The 20,963-nt window shown below is 37.9% G+C and overlaps 1 protein-coding gene across 18 annotated transcripts in view; it reads right to left on the bottom strand.

Moving 5' to 3' along the window:
• The window catches only part of LOC106152615 (inositol 1,4,5-trisphosphate-gated calcium channel ITPR3), a 72,866-nt gene that overhangs the window by 41,909 nt on the left and 9,994 nt on the right, over nt 1–20,963 (bottom strand). For 16 of the 18 annotated variants that reach the window (XM_086999784.1, XM_086999830.1, XM_086999758.1 and 13 more), the window contains exons 2-5: nt 5,250–5,399; nt 646–719; nt 342–466; nt 16–102 (exon numbers count right to left, since the gene is read on the bottom strand). In XM_086999784.1, coding sequence (XP_086855910.1) covers nt 16–102; nt 342–466; nt 646–719; nt 5,250–5,332 — 369 coding nt within the window. In that variant the 5' untranslated portion in view covers nt 5,333–5,399. Of the gene's footprint in view, nt 1–15; nt 103–341; nt 467–645; nt 720–5,249; nt 5,400–14,304; nt 14,473–20,214; nt 20,821–20,963 lie in introns of those variants that run through there. The other 2 variants (XM_086999766.1, XM_086999772.1) reach the window with 2 other exon arrangements.

Below are 20,963 nucleotides of genomic sequence, written 5' to 3'. Positions count from 1 at the left end.
TAGTAAACTGCATACCTGAATGATTTCCCCATATCGAACTCTTTTGCCGTGTTGCCGTTTCTGCTCGGATATGTTGTCTTGGTTCTCAGCATTCGCAGACGTCTTGAAAATAAATTAATCGTTTATTATTGTTTATGCCTTATAATTTCGAAAATATATTATTCATTTATGGATAAGATACACGAGATGTCAGAATTAAAATCGACAGCTAATTAAAATAATTTGCTAATAAGTTACACACCGCTGTTGAAAGCGTTGACGCTTTATTACAACTTAAGTAGCAAAGTGTTAAAGTACAGTTAAATAGGAAAACTGTGTTCAAACAGTGTCAAAGAAAATACCTTGGCCTGAGCTACCAAAGCTTTAAGCTCAAGGTTTTCCGGATCTTTACTGCTGGCTGCCAGAAGTTTCCGGTATTTTTTATTGAGTTTGTATCGATTTTGGATACATACACGGAATGTGATAGCTGAAACGAGAAACAAAATGAGGAAAATAACAATAACAATCGGTGCTAGTACTATAATACAGGTGCAAAACGGAAGATATAAATTATCAGCGAAAGAAGATAATACTTCAGATTAGTCCACAGGAAGAATACAATTACAACTTCCGACAATGAGTGAAATAGGCTCTTTCATGGTTTACCATGTGGATTCGGGATTTTTCCGGGCTTCTTTCTGTCTTGTCCTTGGTAAATATATAGTCCATTGTGCGAAGAACTGTAAAGAGAATTCATAAATAGCAGATGCAGCTTAAGGTTGAAATACAAAAACATATCACCATACATGAACAGTGCTAACAAAGTTCTTTTTGTGACAAATATACCAGTATGATCTTCATAGACAGGCTAATTTAACAAGTTCAAAACAATTCCAACATGTTTGTGTGATGACTTTTAACTAAAAATTCAGAAATAACCAATAAAATAAATTGATATTTCTCGTGTTTTGAAATAGTGATGAATAGATGACATTTGGCAAATAACAGTGAGTATTTACACTTTTACTTTAAATCCAAAGTCGCGTTTCTGTCTTTTTCTGTTCGACTTTATTCTGAAAAGTGCAGTCTAAGTACAAAGCGATATTTCAACATCTCTTTAAAACCAAGGTCCATCGCCCCACCCAGGGATACACTCAGTGTAGTTCATAGTGGTAAACTGAGACCTTCATTTCAAAACCCCTCCCCACGGTATTTAATCATGAACCGGATAGTGATTTAGTGAAAAAAGGTGGTTACATCCACATCGAGTACAGTTGCTAATCAGACTGTTAGGCAAGTGTCGTTGAGTTCAGGCAATGTATCTCTGTTAATTTACGTTCAGTCAATTCATCATTTCAACCTCACGGGTAACTTTTAATTATAAAACCTGTCGTTGGGCTGATATAACGCTCGGCTTCAATTTTGTGAAGGCACAGCTCACCTCCTGAGGTTCAGAAGTGCGGGAAAGGTTTACGCCTTGTTCATATTACTTTTTTACACCAGAAGTGACTCTAAATCAAAACAGGTACATATTCGTTTTCTGCAGACAAATAGTAGAAAAGCACAGCATTTCTAACTGCAACAAATTATTAATTGGTTGTTTTTGATTTAGTACAATCACGCTTGGGTCACTATTAATGTCATCATATTTCTGCCACTAATCTAATTCACAGAAGAATGATTTACATGTACTCGGTAATTATCACGAATAAAGTATCAGCACTATCTACGCCAGGAAATATGACGAAAATGAGAGTCATTTCTGCTGTTTTTCATTTGTGAATGTGACATTTAGAATTTAAGGTGAGAACATGAGGGCACATCTTCTACACTCACGCAAGTGCCTTTCGGCATTCGCCAACTAAGACAGTTGGCGCTCGCGCGGTATTTTGTTGGCATCTTTTCCCCCTTTCCTTTACTTCGAGGACAAGGTAACTCTCTTATTACAACTTGCTCTGAGGCGAACACTGTACACTGTCTATCATTTTAATGCCGCACGCCTTCGCATATAGCAGTAACAGCGTTGCATATTATTAATGGGCATGTTTTATCTGAACCAAAGTGATGTAATACCTAACAGGCGCCTGGCTAACCCCACAACACGTATGGTGTATAAACTCACATATATTGATCACCTGCGAAAACAAAGCATTCATATTTAACTAATTAATCCATTTGATAAGTTTATTGATAACAGACCGCCCGCACCGATCGCTTACTGAGGCAAAAGTGACAAAATAAATAAATAAATAAATGAAACAGGGCAGTGATGTTACAAAGGATAGTCCTTTAGCATGTTATTTCACCGAGTTCAAAAACATGTTACCCATATGGATGTATGCTGTTATCTTTACAAAGTCGGGTTAGTATAATGTGAAACATTCACCTATTGTTTCTGAATATAAAATTAAGAGAAAACAGAAAGAAAGCATTTGTTAGAAACTAAATGCTTTTATTTTGGACTATACACCTCACGTGTGTGTAGCTCAACCATTGTTTCTTTTGAAAACCTGGAATATCATTCGAAAGTTGAGATATATCCCAGGCTTTTTACAACCGAAAAACTACCCTTTTCAGGATGGGGCTTTGACGGATTCTCAGGAGATTCAGTTAGCAAGGAAATCAGAATAGTGGTAGAAAAAAAGCAAATTTCCTTGAAAGGTACAAAAAATAATTTCAAACACCGCTACTTACTTATTATTTCCGTCACTAGGTTTAATTTAATTCTGTCAAAGATTTGAAAGTCTCTGGAGTCTTGCTCTACAATGTAATGACTCCAAATCAATTAGTTAATAGAAATCAATGCAGACATGTTTTGTTTAACTCCCAATTGAAGTGCACGTCCAGTGACTGTATCGCTAGACTTGCCAGACTGCTAAAAGCGTCCGACTATGCGCTTTAAGCGTAAGTTGCACTTCAGCGCAAACGTAAATAAGTTCTACACACAGGACGGCACTCTGAATAACTTTTAAAACGCGCCACTTTGATCAGAGCCACAATTTGTTTTCTTGTTATGGTCCCACTGAGGTCGATCTTTTCCTCTTTCCCTATGGGTGTAGAGTTAAGGTAAATCCCATGATGTAACGAGAGGAATCCAAGTAACCATAATTAAAGAAAGGAAGCCACCACTACAAACTTGTCAAAAAGTTATAATCGTATCGAAAACAAGATCATGATCTACTTATGATTGCTTTGATGCTGTATAACAGGTTAATATACGCAAGGTATGTACATGTATAAATATATGGGTGGCGTGCAATATCAAACACGGTGGAAAATAAAACGGTTTGCAGTATACCTTGACCCCCTAACACTCCTACTGATTGTACATCTTTCATTGTACCGAGTATGTGGCTGCAAGCTATATTATCAAAAAAGTTCCTGCTTTTTAAAAACACAAAGAGACCTCCCGATGATAAAGATACATTTAAAAATCGAAATAGCCAAGAAAAAAAACAAGGAATGCTGTTTAGAGTTCAGTGCAAAAGAGCCCTTAAAAATGGACGTGGATTTCCATAAAGCGTCCAGTTCATAAAACTTTTTTTACCAGCAAATGACATACACTTGACTCTAGATAGTCGCAAATTCAATTTATAGAAATCCTGCGCCTAACGGTCATGTTCATTATTAATGACCGCTACCTTAATGGAAATTGGCGATGATATTGTCGGCGTAATTATTTTTGATAGCTTGTTCTTACATAGTTAATATCGTTGTGATGATATTTATATGATTACTTGCCTCGCGTCTCCGACTGACTGGACACAAGTCATTTCAGTAAGTATTATTTTATTTTACGAAGATAATTTACCGATCAATGATAGAAGAGGTTTCCGCAGAATAGGGGTAAGGTCGGTTTATGATAAGTTAACTTCACAACCAGAGAGTACACTGCGCATTTCTCTGCTGGTAATTTCTGATTTTAGACTTCTTAATAACTCAAAAGGTAACCTACATGATATAAATATCAACAATAGTATTGACGCTGGCTTGCATTACTTCATACTTAATTTATCATCTGACAACCGTGTGCTATTTCCTACATATCTATGTCGATGCTTGATAATAATAACCCGTTTCAGACAGGAAACAAGATCGTGTCTTTACATGCCTGTAGTTTTTTTCACCTACTTGACTTTAGCAATGTTTTATAAGAATTGTAAAGTGGTCATATGGCATATTCTGTTCGGTAACAGGTAAATAAAAATACGGAGAAGAATATTTACCAAAATGCTTGCTCAGTAAACCACAGCTATCAGTTGTATAGCATGAAAAAATTAGCTCCTGTCGGAAAGCATCAGTTTACCTTTAGCAACACATACTAATTACACAAACAGGTGCTGAGGTGCATTTAGAAATGGATAATTAAAAGCGTTAGGCTCACTTTAACCGGTTCAGAGAGCTTCTTTTACCTTGACATTATCACGAACAGACACCACTTAGACCAGTACAAATCATCAAGTGGCCAATATTCTTTTTATCGTTTACCTTACCGACATACTACCAGACAACCGTTTTACAGGCAGTCTGCGTCGTGTCGTGCGCTTGTTTTCCACTAATCAGGGCGGTATATTCCAATCATTAACTCTGATCAGACTAATTGAAAGTGACATTAAAAGCATCTTGTCATGCTGACGAAGTTAGTGGTTTCTCAATTCACCCATCAACCTTTACATGTTTGAAAATCAAGTGCCTAACAGGCATGCCAAACCATTAATTATATGTGTATTTTATCATCACCTTTATTATTTTCCCCTTGGAATGCAAGCTACAAAACAATTTTGTCGTGCTGTCGTCAAAATCTTACAGAATTAGACACTTGCTAATTCATCAAAGTACGTAACAGAGTAATAGACCAAAAAAGATTCACTGTCCGAAAAAATCAATCCTTGTTTTCAAAGAAAAGTTTTGTGAAATATACATGTATAATAAGGACGACCAAGGGGAATTGATTGTATTAAAGGCACGGTTAGAGAATCTGTCTAAGGTAAATTTTGATATAGATGGCTGCAGTGTATACACAGTGAATCATAACTAACGGAGATAACTAGAAATGAGATTATCCAAATTATAGTAATTTTTTTAATAAAATGCTAGAAGAAAACATACATTGATCTGCATTTTCTTCAGGTTATTTCCGTTTGTATCACGCACCGCACAGTTATTCATATACCCATCTATATATAAACACGCAACTTTGCTATGTGTTGTAAAGCGTATTAAAACCTACATAGCTGCAATGTTATCAAAGACCTCAAAATAACACTCACCTTGTCTGATAACTGTATACATATCCCTCAGTTTCCTCGCAGAACAAGCTGATATAGTCACCGATACACAAAAACTCTCCCATTTTCCAACAGTCCACTGAATTTTCCTTCAAAACCCGTAACCTTTCCTATTCCACCATTTTAGCATATCTGGAAAGTAACGAATAAAATTATATTTATAGTAAAGAAAACGTTCTGTACTGTACTCAGTGTGCTCTACTTTTGTGTGACGGATTGTCTGCACGTGAATAACCGCGTTGCGCAGTTGGCTCGTCGTGTTAGAATCATCTGCAGACAGATGTCGTCGAGGGGCAAGGTTCAGTTTTCGCGCTTTCATATATCTATTGCAATTAGGAAGACTCTGTGAGAGAGGGTATGTGTTACATTGGTCACAAGATTTCAGGGGTTGCGATTAGTAATACTGCTCACTTGCTTTAAGAGAAATCCAGTAGGGCGTGGCGGGGAGTCAAAGTATGGGACTAGTTGTCGAAAGAATAGGTATAATATAACTACTCGGGAGTAGTTAAGTGCGTTCGATTCCACAGGGCACACGGGCTTGTTTTTTAACTCTGCCTAGCTACCACAATTGTCTAGACTTTGGCAATGTCACTCTACACTTTCATGGGTATAAATGTTGCAGTAACAAGTTATGCTGCCATTTCTGCTTGGCATATCGGTTCTCCTCTTCCTTCGTGAATTCTCTTTGAGATATGACATTTTACCTCTCTACATTATTTTGATGGGATCACAAAAAAATTAACCACATACCGGGTAATTCTTTTTAAAAATGTTACGTGTTTTACGCCACTTTTATCAGTCAATCAGTTTTATTCATACCGATTTCAACGAAAACATATAGAATACCAGTACAACATAAATGGTGTCAGTGATTCACTGTAAGAACCGACCAACATACAAGTCGCTGCTGATAGAGGGATATACATCTATACATGTAGTATCATTAAAATATATACTTTCTGTTTGTAAAATACATCTCCACTATGGAGAGAACCGAATACTCCATCATATGTGGGCCAATTTTTCGGATCAAATAGACACATTTGTATGCTACATGTACACAAAGGAAAAAAAATTCTACCACATGGACGGTATACATCGCATTATGTGGTTTTTTATCCTCTAATTATCTTCACCATGTTATCTATTTCACTTCAGACCGACAAAGGCAAATTATATCATATTGACAATATTTACTTCAAGCGCATTGATATGAACTTCTATTGTCTTTTGGGACATGCCCCTTGAGATCTGGCACCATAGTTAAGATACCACAAAAACATGGCAAATAATATTATAGAGCTACCGAGCGCGCCGTTCACTGGAACTGGCGCAGTTCACTAAGATAACAGGAAAGTGTAAATGCAATTACATGCAATAGCGTGGGATTTGATACCAAAATATGAACGTTCATTTTCTCTATAGACAATTTCCGTGAAGTGGTAGGCCTGGTCTTGGCAGCATTTTCATGGGGGAATAATTGCGTGCTTATGTACCATAGAATCATATACAAAACAAAAAAAATAAAAATGCTGATTTAGCATCATTGGCATAGTCTGATATAAACCTGGTTTTAAAATATGATTAATATGCGTTAAAGCACAAGGTTCTAGAAATTAAGCTAGTTTAAGCTTAATTTTAAGATAAACAAAAACCCAACCTAAGATATCCAAGTCTGGAAATACCTGCGGTTTTGATCGACTGGCCAAAAATAGAAAGCGGTGAAATGATTACGGTGCACACAATAAAATATTCATACCTGTCGTTTGTAGATGCTCTTGGGAACCTGAAGTTGAGAATAGGCCCAGTATGCAAGAAAATCATGTGCAATTGATCTTTATGTCACGCTATTACGTTTCTTGTTTTAGGCGCTTTAGCACATCTATTGCGTAGCAGATTAAGATCAAAGGTAGATAGTGCTTTGTTGCTTGTTTAAATACTTTTAATGGAGGGATCATGAAAAGCTTCCAGAACCCAGAGGTATGGGTACAAATATTAACGCAGACCATTTAGGCCTTAAGTTACATTAAGGAACAGGAAACTGTTCTTTCTGGTGTACAGCATCACTTTTTGTTGCCATTGTCTCAGTTACGAAAATATTGACTTAACCGAACCTGAGCCACCTCTCTTGCCATTCTTAGATTGCATTACCAATGTTACCAGTTGTCTAGATAGTGCTGAGCAGGAGTTCTGTATCCACTGAATATCCACGTGGTATAAACAAAGACGATGATTGGCCAATAGATATATTTTAGGTCTTCTGAATTTTTTTACAACAATAATTGAGCCAAAAGAAAGTGCAACTTTTATTAATGACTTATAATTAATAAGTATTATAATTAAGCACTCAACACATAAAAGCCACTTCTCGTAATTGTTGTCGTGTAAGAAGAGGGGCGTGGGAAAAAAGAACTGCTTCCAAATAATTTTATCTCGTTACATTCCATACGCGTTGGCCTTAATTTCATTGCCAGTCATTGTCTGTCACTTTCCTGATGAATTGAAAATGACTCTATAAAGTGTTAGTGCTTTTGCTAATCATAATTCAGGACTAGTCGAGCGAAGAAAAATAACAAACTCGGATATTAATTTTATGGGAATTCCCAAGACCCATGTGAAAAAAATTACGTTCAGTTAATGAAATCAGAAGCGTTTGATTGTGATGGAATGGAGAACATGTTCCGCTACACTGATCAAGTAAAACTGATCAAATGTAAAATCCATTTTCCCTCTGAAAAATTACGTGTTTACAATGATATGAAACTTAATTTTCAATCCATCTTATTTTCCAAAGCTTTCAAGAATGTCGTAGATTAATGCCCTTGCCAGTGTTTGTTTCGATATGAGCAAAAGGAAATAAAGAAGTTCAGCCAGACAAGACCAGCTTTAAATACTCATTGTGAAATATGAAAGTATAGAAGATGTTTAACGTGAACGTATATCATGTACAAAATGAATTCAGAAAAGGGTAAACAGATACGATAAAATTACATTAATGTAAGCAAAGGTTGTCATAAACTAGTGTAAACTAACAAATTTCCCAACCAAAAGTTAAAATAGATTGCCTACACACGGGTCCAGTCCTTTTAAAAACTCTAAATTTCCATAATAAGAAACTTTCGTCAATAAAAATGATAAGATTAAATGATTTTAAATGTTTTTGGTTGTATATTGGTAATAAATCTAAAGATGAAGAATATTAAAATTTGTGTTGGATTTTCTGAAGATTTCTGGCTGCTCAATTGTACGATGTCCATTTTTCAAAGGAGAGAAAAAATTATCTGGCGCCTTAGTAAAAGCAAAAAAAAAAAAAATTGTACTGGTATCAAATTCAATGTTCTATCAAATTTGACGATAGAAACGTATGCAGAATAATGGACGGTAGATATCCGTTCACAGATGAGGAATATTTATCCTCAAGAATGGACCAAGAACTATTTTGTTCTTCAAATGTGCCAACTGGATCATGTAAATAATATGTGAGATCTGCATGTGTTTTGTCATTAAATAGCGGTGATTGTTATGTCAGCTCTTCTCATATTTCACTTACAATCAAATAAAGTCGACTCATTTATCACAAATGATCAGGTTTGCACAGACAGCGAGAGACAAAACATAAAGTTCCTATCAATATGAAAACATATTGGCTCCGATCCAAGGAAGAGCAATTGGTTTAGAAAACTGTCTAAAGCTGCTTCAAAACAAATTGTGGGGATTCTGAGGAGACCTCAGCAGGTTTCAAATGTCCGGTTCAACCAGCGTCTGGTATTTTTTCAAACTCCTCGGCACTCTGAGATTGTAACACCTTTTAACATTGATGCATGGAACAACGTTAACATTTGGTGAAATGACAGGCGAAGGTGAAGGTCACGTTATCAGTTGATGAGCTGCAACCGAATAATGTGTCAGTTACGTCAACAACCTTACCAGATCATGTCAATAAGGGTAATTCAATAACGTAATCAAAACACATGTAATCCGACCAAAACAAGTTGCAGTGAAAACCAAACAGACGTCAAAATAGAATGGTACTCAGTTTTTAATAATAACAATAAATTGATACTAATGGTGTTTGCGCAGCGTAGATACTTTGTTCACATCAAACATATTTTGTCTGTTTTAGTTGGCTCCATTTACATTGATTACATGGCACAATGGCAGGCCAGCGGGAGTGACATGTGAGGACATGGGCACTTTGCTACATGTATTTTAACACGGGACATATGTTGTATGTAACAAGGTTAGAAAAATTACTCTGACATGTGGCGGCTAGTTGATCTCTGTAAAGTATAAAAAAACAATTAATGCAATGGCACCATGACCATATACCGGTATATAGACGTAAGAACGCATATTGGTGGTGTCATATGATTCAATGAAGGGAATTTGATACTAACAGTCAACAGATTTTGCAAAAGACTGCAATTATCCCAAAACCAAAGCCCTGACAATGTTAATAAAGATAACACACATACAAAAAAACACTTCTTCAGAATTCCAATAAATTAAATAGACATGTATGGTTGCCATCAATCCCCGTTTAACAGATAACGTATACTTTGGCTATTATGGGATGAAGGCCTACGATTTATACTGTTACACGCGGCCTTTTGCAATGTGCTGAACCGTTGCTGGGCTCATCTTCAATGTCGGAGCTTCAAACACCTGTTGTACCCAGCATAACTGCTATTGTGAAATATTCTACTTAAAACAACTTGGCCATTTTGTTGAAATTTAACTCTTCCAGACAACTTTGCTTGTTTGTTTCTTTCGTTTGTCTGTTTTTGCATTATTTATTTACATATGCATTTACCATCTCGTTGATTTATTTATCTTCTCGCTTATTCCATGACCGTTTTGGTTGTTTTTAACATGCCAGGAAAAGGTTTCATAATTGAAATAATGAGAGACTTTGGCAGTTTTCATTTATGAATTCCCGCCCACGCCAGCAAACAAAGGCAAATTATCCAGGTAACATTTACTGACCCCTCGTACCGAGATCAATCTAAGGTGTATTTACATCTTAAAGTAAATCTTCCATGGTTCAAGGTAGTATTGGAAAAGATCCATAGGTCTTCCTCGTAAGCAATATTCTGGACATTGCAGCTTGTGATATATTTGTAGTAAAAAAGTAACATATTATACATGTACAACATATACATCCTCTGTTGATGAGAACTAGTACAAGATTTATGGCTACATAATCATGCTGGAGTTGAAAGGTAAAATACCGATAGCATAACCAGAAAGATTGATTTTCCAACAAAAGAACGCTAATAAATTCACTTTCCATAGCACTTCAGAAAATCTACCAAAGCAAAATTATAGGATGAACTTAATTATCAGAAACCACACCTTTAAAGTGCTTTAAAAAGGGATGCGCATCTGTTCATAGAATTTCCATTCATTGATTGTGCAATCTAAACCAATCTCGGAAGAACGCGGACCTTCGTTTTTGGTGAGTTTATCATAGGTACGAATGCATCACTAAGTGATAGTGTGACTTAAACGAACACCAATGTTTTTAAGTACCTGGACAAGCATGAAATATTATATGATTATCAATACGGAATCCGTCCTAGTTGATCTGGCGAAAGCAATCTGATCACATTTATACATGACATAGCAAACGATGTGACAAATGGCGGAAAGTGCGACACACCAGTATTGGATTCTCCTAAAGCCTTTGATGAGGTTTTCCATAGAACAATCTTACACAAGCTCTCCCACTAAGCCATTAAGGACCAGATGCTTCAACGGATTAACTCGTCCTTCTTCAACAGACCACAATGTGTGTTTGTTATGCCCCTATTTCACACAGACCACGAATCCCACGAATGGCCATGAATTGACAAATTTCACGATTCGTAGTTGAATCGTAATCAGCTCGTGAAGTACTTAACAGCTTCGTATATAATCGTAGTCAGTTCTTGCAATTCTTGACCAACAGGAATTGGTGGCAAAAGCTTTGATGCCCCTATTTCACACAGACCACGAATCCCACGAATCGCCAGGAATTGAAAATTTCAGGATTCGTGGTTGAATCGTAACCAGTTCGTGAAGTTCTTAACAGATTCGCATATAATCGTAGTCAGTTCTTGCAATTCTTGATCAATTGGGACTTCGTGGCAAAAATTTTGAGCTGTTCAAAGTTTTGGCCACGAACTCCCGATTCCAAAAAATTGTAGTGAATTTCTGGACAATATTCGTGCGATTCCAGCCGAATCCCACGAATATTCGTAACACTATCGCACCTGTATCGTAACTGAATCGTAGAGCGTGTCGAATTAGACCAGAAAATTGGCAAAATCTCACGATTCCAGCCGAATTCCACGAATATTCGTAACACTATCGTACCCGTATCGTAACTGAATCGTGAACGTGTCGAATTAGACCAGAAAATTGGCAAAATCTCACGAATCCTCTCGAATCCTGAAATTTGTCAATTCCTGGCGATTCGTGGGATTCGTGGTCTGTGTGAAATAGGGGCCTTAATGGGGAGCAGTCGGGTCTGGCCAGTGCGGTGTTTGGGGTGTCCCAGGACACAGTACTGGGACCGGTCCTATTCCATTTACACTTCAACGACTTTCCACTTGGTCTAAGATGCAAACTTAGGCTCTTTACTGATTACGCTGTGACCTATTCAAAAATGTTCTCATGCTCGGTGACCATAAGTCTATTAAAAGTAACCAGTCACTAAATAACAGAACTACCTAGACCGTTGAGACCAGTTGAAAAAAACCGTGGGCCATGCAGTTAAACTATAAAATCTGAACATCTCCAAATGAGAAGACGGTTGAACCCTGTAATTTATGGACTTAAGCTCCATGGCCGCATGCTGAAGACGGTCAACTCCGCAAAATACCTAGGTAAAACATAAAAAAACATACATAACAAACATAACAAACTCCATACAGATATGCCAGCAAGCAAAGCTAACGCGGTATTGGACATGGTAAAAAGAATTCTAAACATAAGTAACAAAGATACCAAGACCTTTAACACCAATGTTTGACCTGTGCTCAAGTGGAATCCACACACCTTGAGAAACATAAAGACGTGGAAAAGGTGCAGCGAAGGGGAGCCAGGTATGTCAAAGAAGGATATCACAATACCAGCAGTGTCTCTGACTTGATAGTTCACGTGAACTGAACAGCATTGGGGCATACTATGGCCAGGCACAGCCAGGTCTGTTATTACATGTACAAACCGTTTTTGTCCAACACATTATCCTGACTACAGCACCCACCAGGACTCACAAGGAGGTCCAGTCCTCACACTTTTACTGTATACTACACCTATACCAATAACTTAAAATTATATTTCTTTCCCTGTACAGTGGCCCAGTGTAATGATCTAGGTGTCTCTGGTCTATATGTAGTCCCCTGCACCTTTGCATGGGCACAGGGCATGGTGGTTCTCACTCCTAAACCTTCTTATTCATTGAATTACCCTGTTGCACCCTAGATATTTTCTTATATGTATGCACAAAGCACTTCTTTCCTTTATAGCACGTCTGGCACTTATGACATTTTTCAACATGCGAAACCATCGCAATACTCCTTATGGGGGGATATGGCTTAGCCTGATAGATGTCTGAGCTGGTTAACACAACTGGAAAAAACATAATTTGTTACGCTAGGTTTTGAACTGATTTGAGGCCGTTCTTAAAAAACATGAAAGTTAAACGTTGTATATTCAACATAACATTTCACAGTGTTTGACAGACTATTTGAAGCTTTATACACAATTTAAATTAAAACGGTAGTATTTTACTAAGGTTAACATGTCACATAGGAGTTAATGTTAATTTATATGCAGGCCATGTGTTGTTTCCACAATAAGCAGCTAACTAAATTACTATGGATCACAGCAGTCTTTTTTTTTAAACACTCTAATTAGGGAAAAACGTGTCATTTTACTTGTGTGTATATATATATATATATATATATATATATATATATATATATATATATAACAACAAGGCCACCGACTGGACTCATTTGGAAGAAAAGGATCGCCATTATGGCGTGAGATGACCAAGGTCATAGGCGATAGTCATCAACCCATAAAAAGTCCCAGGCTACGAGCCAGTATGTTAAAGCAGAAGGCGTGTTATCAGTGTGACGGCTAGCGTTTACATCCACCTTGAATGACACCCCCATGTTCTAGAAATATTACACACAAACCAAACGTGGGTTAATTACCCTTCAATGGTTTTTAACACGCCATTACATTGTTATTTCTGCTTTTATCATGATTTTTTCTAAAATGAATTCACAATTCATTATTCACTGAATGCATATATATGTATTTAAGTATACCTTGTATTAGTGTTAATTATTTTCATTATTACTATCATTTGCAAACTTACTTTTTCACTGAACTTGCTACAACACTACAAAATGAATCATAGTTATAATGGTTTAGACAAACAATAGGCTAACCCATGTTTACAAGAATTTTCACAAAGGCAGTGTATTCTGTAAAATACCATGACCTCCGATTAAAAAAAAAGATTTATAGTTCCACAGCATGCGAAGGTGCATTTTCATACGATGATCATTATTAACTCTCCCTCCTGCATTGTAGCTAGTTATAATACCTTAATAACAAAAAGGTGTACACAGGATCACAGACCCATGTACATGTCCAAAAATATTTGTTAAATACATCAAGATTAATAACATCCTCATAGCGTGTTACATAATTGACTGTGCCCACCTATGAATAGAGTGTTTGACCAACTGAAGGTAGTTAACTTGCACGCAGGTCAGTGCTTCCTTCGACCTTGATGATTTCCTGTGTTTTGCAACCCAAACAACAGATATACTATACTACACAGATACAGGCTGCCCCCGAGCACCATTCCTAACTTCACTTCAAATACCAATGATATATGTTTTTCACAAACCATTAAGCTACTTAGAATAATTTTTCATCCAATTTTTCTGCAAGTCACCATGCCATATGAATGGCTCAAAATTTTCACCGAAATGGTTCACAAAAAGTAGAAGAAAAAGAGAGACGAACTTACACTGCTTTTGAAGTGATCCCTTGCACATATACACTAAGATGTCGCACGCACTATCAAAACAAACGAATCAATCAAGTTTCAACAATACTTGGTATACGAACACTGAGTTTACGGTCCGTGTGTCCTTCTCTACGATGTGATTTTACAATGTCCTACACACGACCGCCAATGAACCTCTTCCACAGATAAAAGTTATTGCATTCCTACAAGGACACTATCATTAATGGGTTGATTATCCAATCCGTATGTTTCCCATGTTTGATTTTATGATTTTTAGAAGATTTAATTTCAGATAGCATCTCAAGGCATCCCCACAAATCCAAAGATCAATGTCGGTCAAGAGCAAGAGCTTAGTCTCTAAACCAGTTGCATTACATGTGCATGTCCGAACCTAAGGTCCAATATTTGTAAGAATGCAAATCTTTCTACACCTACCTTAAACGTCCTCGATTCTGAACTTGACTTTTAAGTCCCCTGGCGCGGCGATATACTGGGTATATACATATTTATTATAACTTACTCATTTGATAATGAACACGATAAGGATGGGTATACGATGAACAGACTACTATCAATGCTCTCATCTCCTTACCGCCATCCTAAGCAATCCTTGTCACGCATGGCTATGCAAGGAAGGTCAGAATGCTTCACGTGAGAATATAAATAACTTTTTATTTAAATGTAAAAAATATGGCTGTTATTTTTTATACACCCCGGCCAAACTAAGCGTCAGACTAATATTACTTTACACATGGTGTTACGACATCAAAATATCATATAATTGACCATTCATTCCCTGCTCTTACTGAACGAACGTAAAATGGACATATAGAAAGGTATCGTCTGTTTGCAAACAATATTTTATCCAAATAAGTGAACCAGTCCCTTTGGCAACACTCGTCATTTATTATCAAAAATAAAAATAAAAAACAATGTAGGACACTGCCTGATGAAGAGACAAAGATAAGAAACAGTGGCTGCGCTGACGTTGGTTACGTTGGCAGTCGACGTCGAATTCAGGTTGATGTATCCGGCGACCCAACGTCGGGGCACTCGACATGACATGTCAGCCTTCTGCCAGCGTTGGACCAATGTCATTATTTAACTCTTACTGGTCATCTTTTTTTATCTCAACAATCGTTAAATTACTTAATCTTTCTTTACTGATTTTGATATTTAAAGTGTCTTACAATGTGAACAGCTATACGTACAATAATTGTGCTATTACATCTTAATGTTACTGCAGCAAAGCAAAGAATGAACTTTAAACGGAAGTTTATTGACGTATCAAATGGTAAAAGAGAATCAGTTGTTAGGTCATGACAAATGTCTATTTGACAAAGTGACTTGTCTAGAAAAACGAGTTAATGAAAAGGAATGCACGTATTAGGGACCATTCCCTGACCCTATCGTACTAAATGTGGATCGATCTATCTCCAAGGGGAATCTCGCTAAATTGCAACCAACTGAAGCGACGTAGATGTCTGTCATGCCTACTTGAGCTGCTAGCGGGTAATTAATTATCGTTTAGCAGCTTCAGTAGGCTTGCCAGCCATCTAAGCCGCTTAAATTGAAAGCAATTTAGCGAGAAACCCCTTGGAGATGGATCGATCCAGTTAGATCGATCTAGGTATGGGAACCCAGTCTTGGGGTCTATTCCCACAACTTTAGATCGATCTATCACCGCGGGGAGTCTCACCAGACTACCGTCAGATAATCCCCCTTAAGTGTCCGTCCCCGCCCACTACAAGCCGTAAGGGGCAATTAACTTTCGTGTCCGCCCGGCTGACAGCTATTCAGCGCGAACCCCCAGGGAGTTAGGTCGATCCAAAGTAGGTCGATCTAATCTATGGAAATGGGGTGTTAAACTATGCCAGATAGCACAAAGTCACTGTCCCAACGTTGGGCCTACGCATTTGCCGTTGGCCTAACATCGAAGCGACCTAAGTAGCCGAAATCGACCGTGTCGACAATCGCCGACATCGACGCGACCACTATTTGATAAGGATCAAAAATGATGTCCCATCCCATAAAATTAGTATGCTGCATTTACAAGGAAACCCCTACTGTGACAAAATACCTAAATCGTCTCTTTAGACTACTATGGACATTTTTTCAGTACGATGCACACCTGGGTACACAACACGGTTGCATGACATATTCGCACTGTTGAAACCAGCTGCTGACAACACATACAAAGGGATAAAAGAAACGGGGCTTCAAAGAAATGAAGGGTTATCAAGGTACTGCCACCGTTGAATACATCTTGATAACCCATGAATGAGTACAACATCATCTTTGACGCAAATTGTGTTTGTTTACATCAGCAGTAAGTAATATGATCTGACGGTGAATAACTATTTTACGAAACTTACCGCAGAGGTTAGCTTCACAATGTGAAATGTTGCCTTTGGGATAATGGGTCTTGGACTAGATATTGAAACTGCTGCATGAACTTGACTACTTTTGTAAACCACAATACCGCATAAACAAAATATTGTGTACTGGGGTATATACCAGTAGATGTCACAATTGGAAATGAAATATAAACTGGTTTTACAGGGCACAGGCCATATGCGTTCATGCCTTTATAGCGATGTATCATAGGCCTTCACACACGCGCGCGCGCGCATGCTCAATTAAACAATCCATAAAAACAACAATTTTTCGACAAAATTATTAATGTCTCAGCCCAAAAAACAGGCTATCACAACAACAAGCTGTCTCCTTGAAATGATCTTCACCTTTCCTTTCCCCTCCCAAGTCACTTCTATTGACTTAATTTGTCTGTCTCCTCGTCCTACCAAAATGTTATGTGTTTATACATCTCCCTGTCTGCCTGCCTGCCTGTCTGCCTATCTATCTGCCTGCATATGTGCCTGCTTTACACATTTGTCTGACCTTCCATCCGCAGGTAACAAAGCACTTGCTAGAGATGCCACATATACTTTTCATTCGTGGGTCCACAGCCCATATCTCAGCAAGAAAAAAAAGAACAAAGACCGAACCACGAAGCAATTTGTCTGATATTTTCTTCTAGTATTATCAATCTAGTGGTGCGACATGAACCTTGCGGTGTCAGGTCCTTAATCTTACTTGGTTTGATTTCAAGTTTACATGCTGAAATAGTCTCCAAAGACTTTCAAAATGTCTAAGTAATTCCTTATCAAATCAACTTGCTTGACACTTACAAAGTGTGTAAATTAGAAAATTGCACGATAAATAAGAGTCCAATGAATGACACATGGCAAATAAATCAAAACTTTGCGGGTCGTCAGTGACCCAGTCAGAGAGAGAGAGAGAGAGAGAGAGAGAGAGAGAGAGAGAGAGAGAGGGTAGATGCTTTGCCATTATTGTTTATTCCCATGACGTATCAAAATGCAGGGTCGTTTAGAAAGATGATATTTCGATATGCCTCATACGTCTTGATATTCAAACAACCGGGAAGACTTCCTCCCAAATAAAAAAATATACCAAATCAGATAGTAGCCATCGACAGGAGTGAATAAACAAAACAGAGGGAGATTTTAATTCAGAGGAATGTAGATTGATCATTGAAAAGTACTAAACGCAATCATAAGTCAGACAAATGCGCCCTAAGCTTTTCAGCAGATTTAAAATGGTCTATATATTTTACCGTGTGGTTTTTAGCATGAAAACCTCACCAGGACAGGAAATTTGACACTCGCAAGTGTCTCCATTTCTCACAATTTGCCAAGCTCACAATGTGGTTTTTATTGTAGTTTTTACACAGTTCGCAAAAAATAAAAAAAAATACATTGGAACTGTGGATTGATTGTCTTAAGTATTGACTTACAGGATAAAATCATTTCACTGTGGCCTAAAAATGAAATCACGGAGACAGAAATACTCATCAAGTTTAGTAAACAGTGAAAACCAGTTGTGATTCCTCGAAAAGAATGGGAGGGGATTAGAAACAATCTATGGAGGCTGAGATGATGATATGGATCTATTTTCAAATAAACACCACTTTCTATACTTAATAGATGCGACTGTTTGTAAACAAACAGGTTAATCTTTCATGAAAATGGATTTTTTCTCTCCAAAACTAAACCTATATTAAATGTACGTTTACCAAAGGAAGCGATAGCCCTTTTTCATGTCTGACGTAAATAAACTTTAAGCTGACATTTCATATTCCCAATCAATCATATTTATGGTATGTGCAGATGAACCGAAGACGCCATGCTAGAATGCCAGTGTTATTGTACGATTGCAAATGGATAGTTGTACATGGGTAATGGCATACTAATGTATCGGGCACAAAGGCAGTGTAACATACAATAATAGTGAAACAGGAGAAGACGTTCTTTCCTTTAAATTAGTCAGGACTCCACCTGAGTACATACAACATCTTATGGCCATTATTAGCATTTGTGCTTGTTTAATTTTTTTCGGCGTGCAACTAAGAGCATCCACTACATATTTATCATACGTGACTTTCTGCCTTGAGTAATGCCTTTCTGTCTGCTAAATGAAGCATGTGCATTCAAAATGTCCTTTCCTTGTAGTTCTAGGTAATGCTATTGGCTTTCTGGGATGACTTGCTTGTCGGAGTGGGAGAGGCGGCCACACTCCCGATCCGGAACTAAGCTAAACTATAGCCATTTATCTTTCCTAATGAAATTAATCTTGATAACAAAATTGCTTTGTTGTTTAATACGTTTTTAGCGTGAGTACCGGCCAGTAGGAGAAGAAAAACATTCTATTCAATCGCATAAGAGTAAACGGATACTTAATATCAGACCTGACAGTCTAACTCATACAATTATGGGCAAGCCTCTACAGCTGACATAGCCAAGTTTAAAGACAATCTTACCTCGCCCATAAGTGATATTTGTCACCAAGTGAGTGGGTTTTTCAAAGGCATAGTAGGCGAATTGTTAGCGGAGAAACGCTCCATCAGATGTATTTCAATCGCGACTTACTTCCTTTTGTCATTTTAAAGTCTAATTTCAATCTCACATTTCCACACATTCCATACACTATGCAAATCCCATCTCTAAAATTTTGAACTTTTTGCCAGCCCAGTCTCATTTCTTTGCTACTTCTTGCCATGAAGAATCTCAAGTCGCAACCCCATACATATGTATAACCGCGTTTTAGAAAACCCTCTTTATATCATATTATGCTAATCAACAGCAAAACTATCATTTTCATTGATATGAATAATAGGCCCCACATATTGAAGGTGCCTTACAATAGTCGTGAGTCTGTTGTATAAAGGTGCATACTGTGGTACGCACTCAAAGTGAGAAGATAATAACGTCCAGCAAGTTATAAGAATCTTTCCTTTTTTTCAACTTCCTAGTTGACAAAACTATCATAACCATTCTTGATTTATATTAATCATTTTCGGGAGGCTGTCTATAGTAGCTCTATAATAGGGAAGTGAGTGGATCCCAGGGGCGTATCCAGGATTATTTGAAGGGGGGGTCCGGTTTTTTAGGAATGACGGGCCTCGGATACGAAGCCGACATTCGGCCCCCTTGGAGTGTTTTGGTGGAAAAACGGTGCCATTCGATACGGTTAAGAACTATGAATCAGCTAGTCAAAATTCCAATTTCAAGAGGGGAATATTAGTGTGACTTTTTTCAGAAACCGATGGGGGGGTCAGCACCCCCCCCCCAATCCCCCTCTAAATCCGCCACTGGGTCCCGATAAAAAGTGTAGGTGGAATTTTAACACACCGTTTACATTTGAGGACATGCCTCACTGGAATGACTCTGGTTCACCAGGAGCTTTATCCTTGAGTCAACTATACCATAGAGGTGAGACAAATACCACCGTGTCTGTACATCCTCACCATCTGCCAAACTAAACAGTCCTCACACCCGATCCCTTACCCTATCCCGATTTCCCGATTGGTGTATTAGAATATCCACTCACCTATCATCATATATATTCAGACACGAGATGTTTTGGGTTGCAATTCACTCAACGACAATCCATCGCCTGCCTTTTGACTGTTTTTTGTCACATTCCATGTGTATATATCGTGCTATCTCTGTGACACAGCCGGCAGCGGCTGCTGTTGCTGTAAATAGTAATCTTGTTAAATGAACGATATTGTTGCGTGTCTCTCACTGTCATCAGTATACCGACTGGTCCAAAGAGCAGCTCGTATGAAACCTCCATCAACACGCTCTTAAACAGCTTTCAGTGGGTTTAAAGGCTCATTATGTCAAGTTGATAATTATGGATAGCTTCATCTGCGACATATGATACTCTTCAACAGTGGCATACCATAAGCTTTACATTCTGTATGTTCCCTAGTTACTCACTCACGCGGTGAGCCCTCATGTATCATAGGCAAACGTATTACCCAGGAAACTAAAATAATGTCAAGTGACGGGTGGTATTTTATGCACATTGAAGCAGAGCCTTTTTGCAATATAAGGTGAGAAATAACATCCGAAGCACGTTCACGCAGTAGCGCATGACTACGACTTCTCGTCGAGCACGCCCTTATGCACCAGGCTATACATAAACCTATCCCAGCGATTAGGGATAAACATAAAGAAGTGGGAGGGGTGCAAACTGATGTCACCCAGTCCACACCCTCAGACCGGTGTAACAGGAATGGAACTCCGCTAGGAACCGTAGTCCGTTCCCCATTGATTTGCACAGGTGACATA

The sequence above is a fragment of the Lingula anatina genome, chromosome 1, assembly GCF_051362555.1.
Source record: "Lingula anatina isolate TDL-2025a chromosome 1, LinAna3.0, whole genome shotgun sequence".
NCBI classification, from domain to species: Eukaryota; Metazoa; Brachiopoda; class Lingulata; order Lingulida; family Lingulidae; genus Lingula; species Lingula anatina.
The sequence above is the reverse complement of the archived record's forward strand: the minus strand, read 5'-3'. Positions and strand labels throughout refer to the sequence as shown.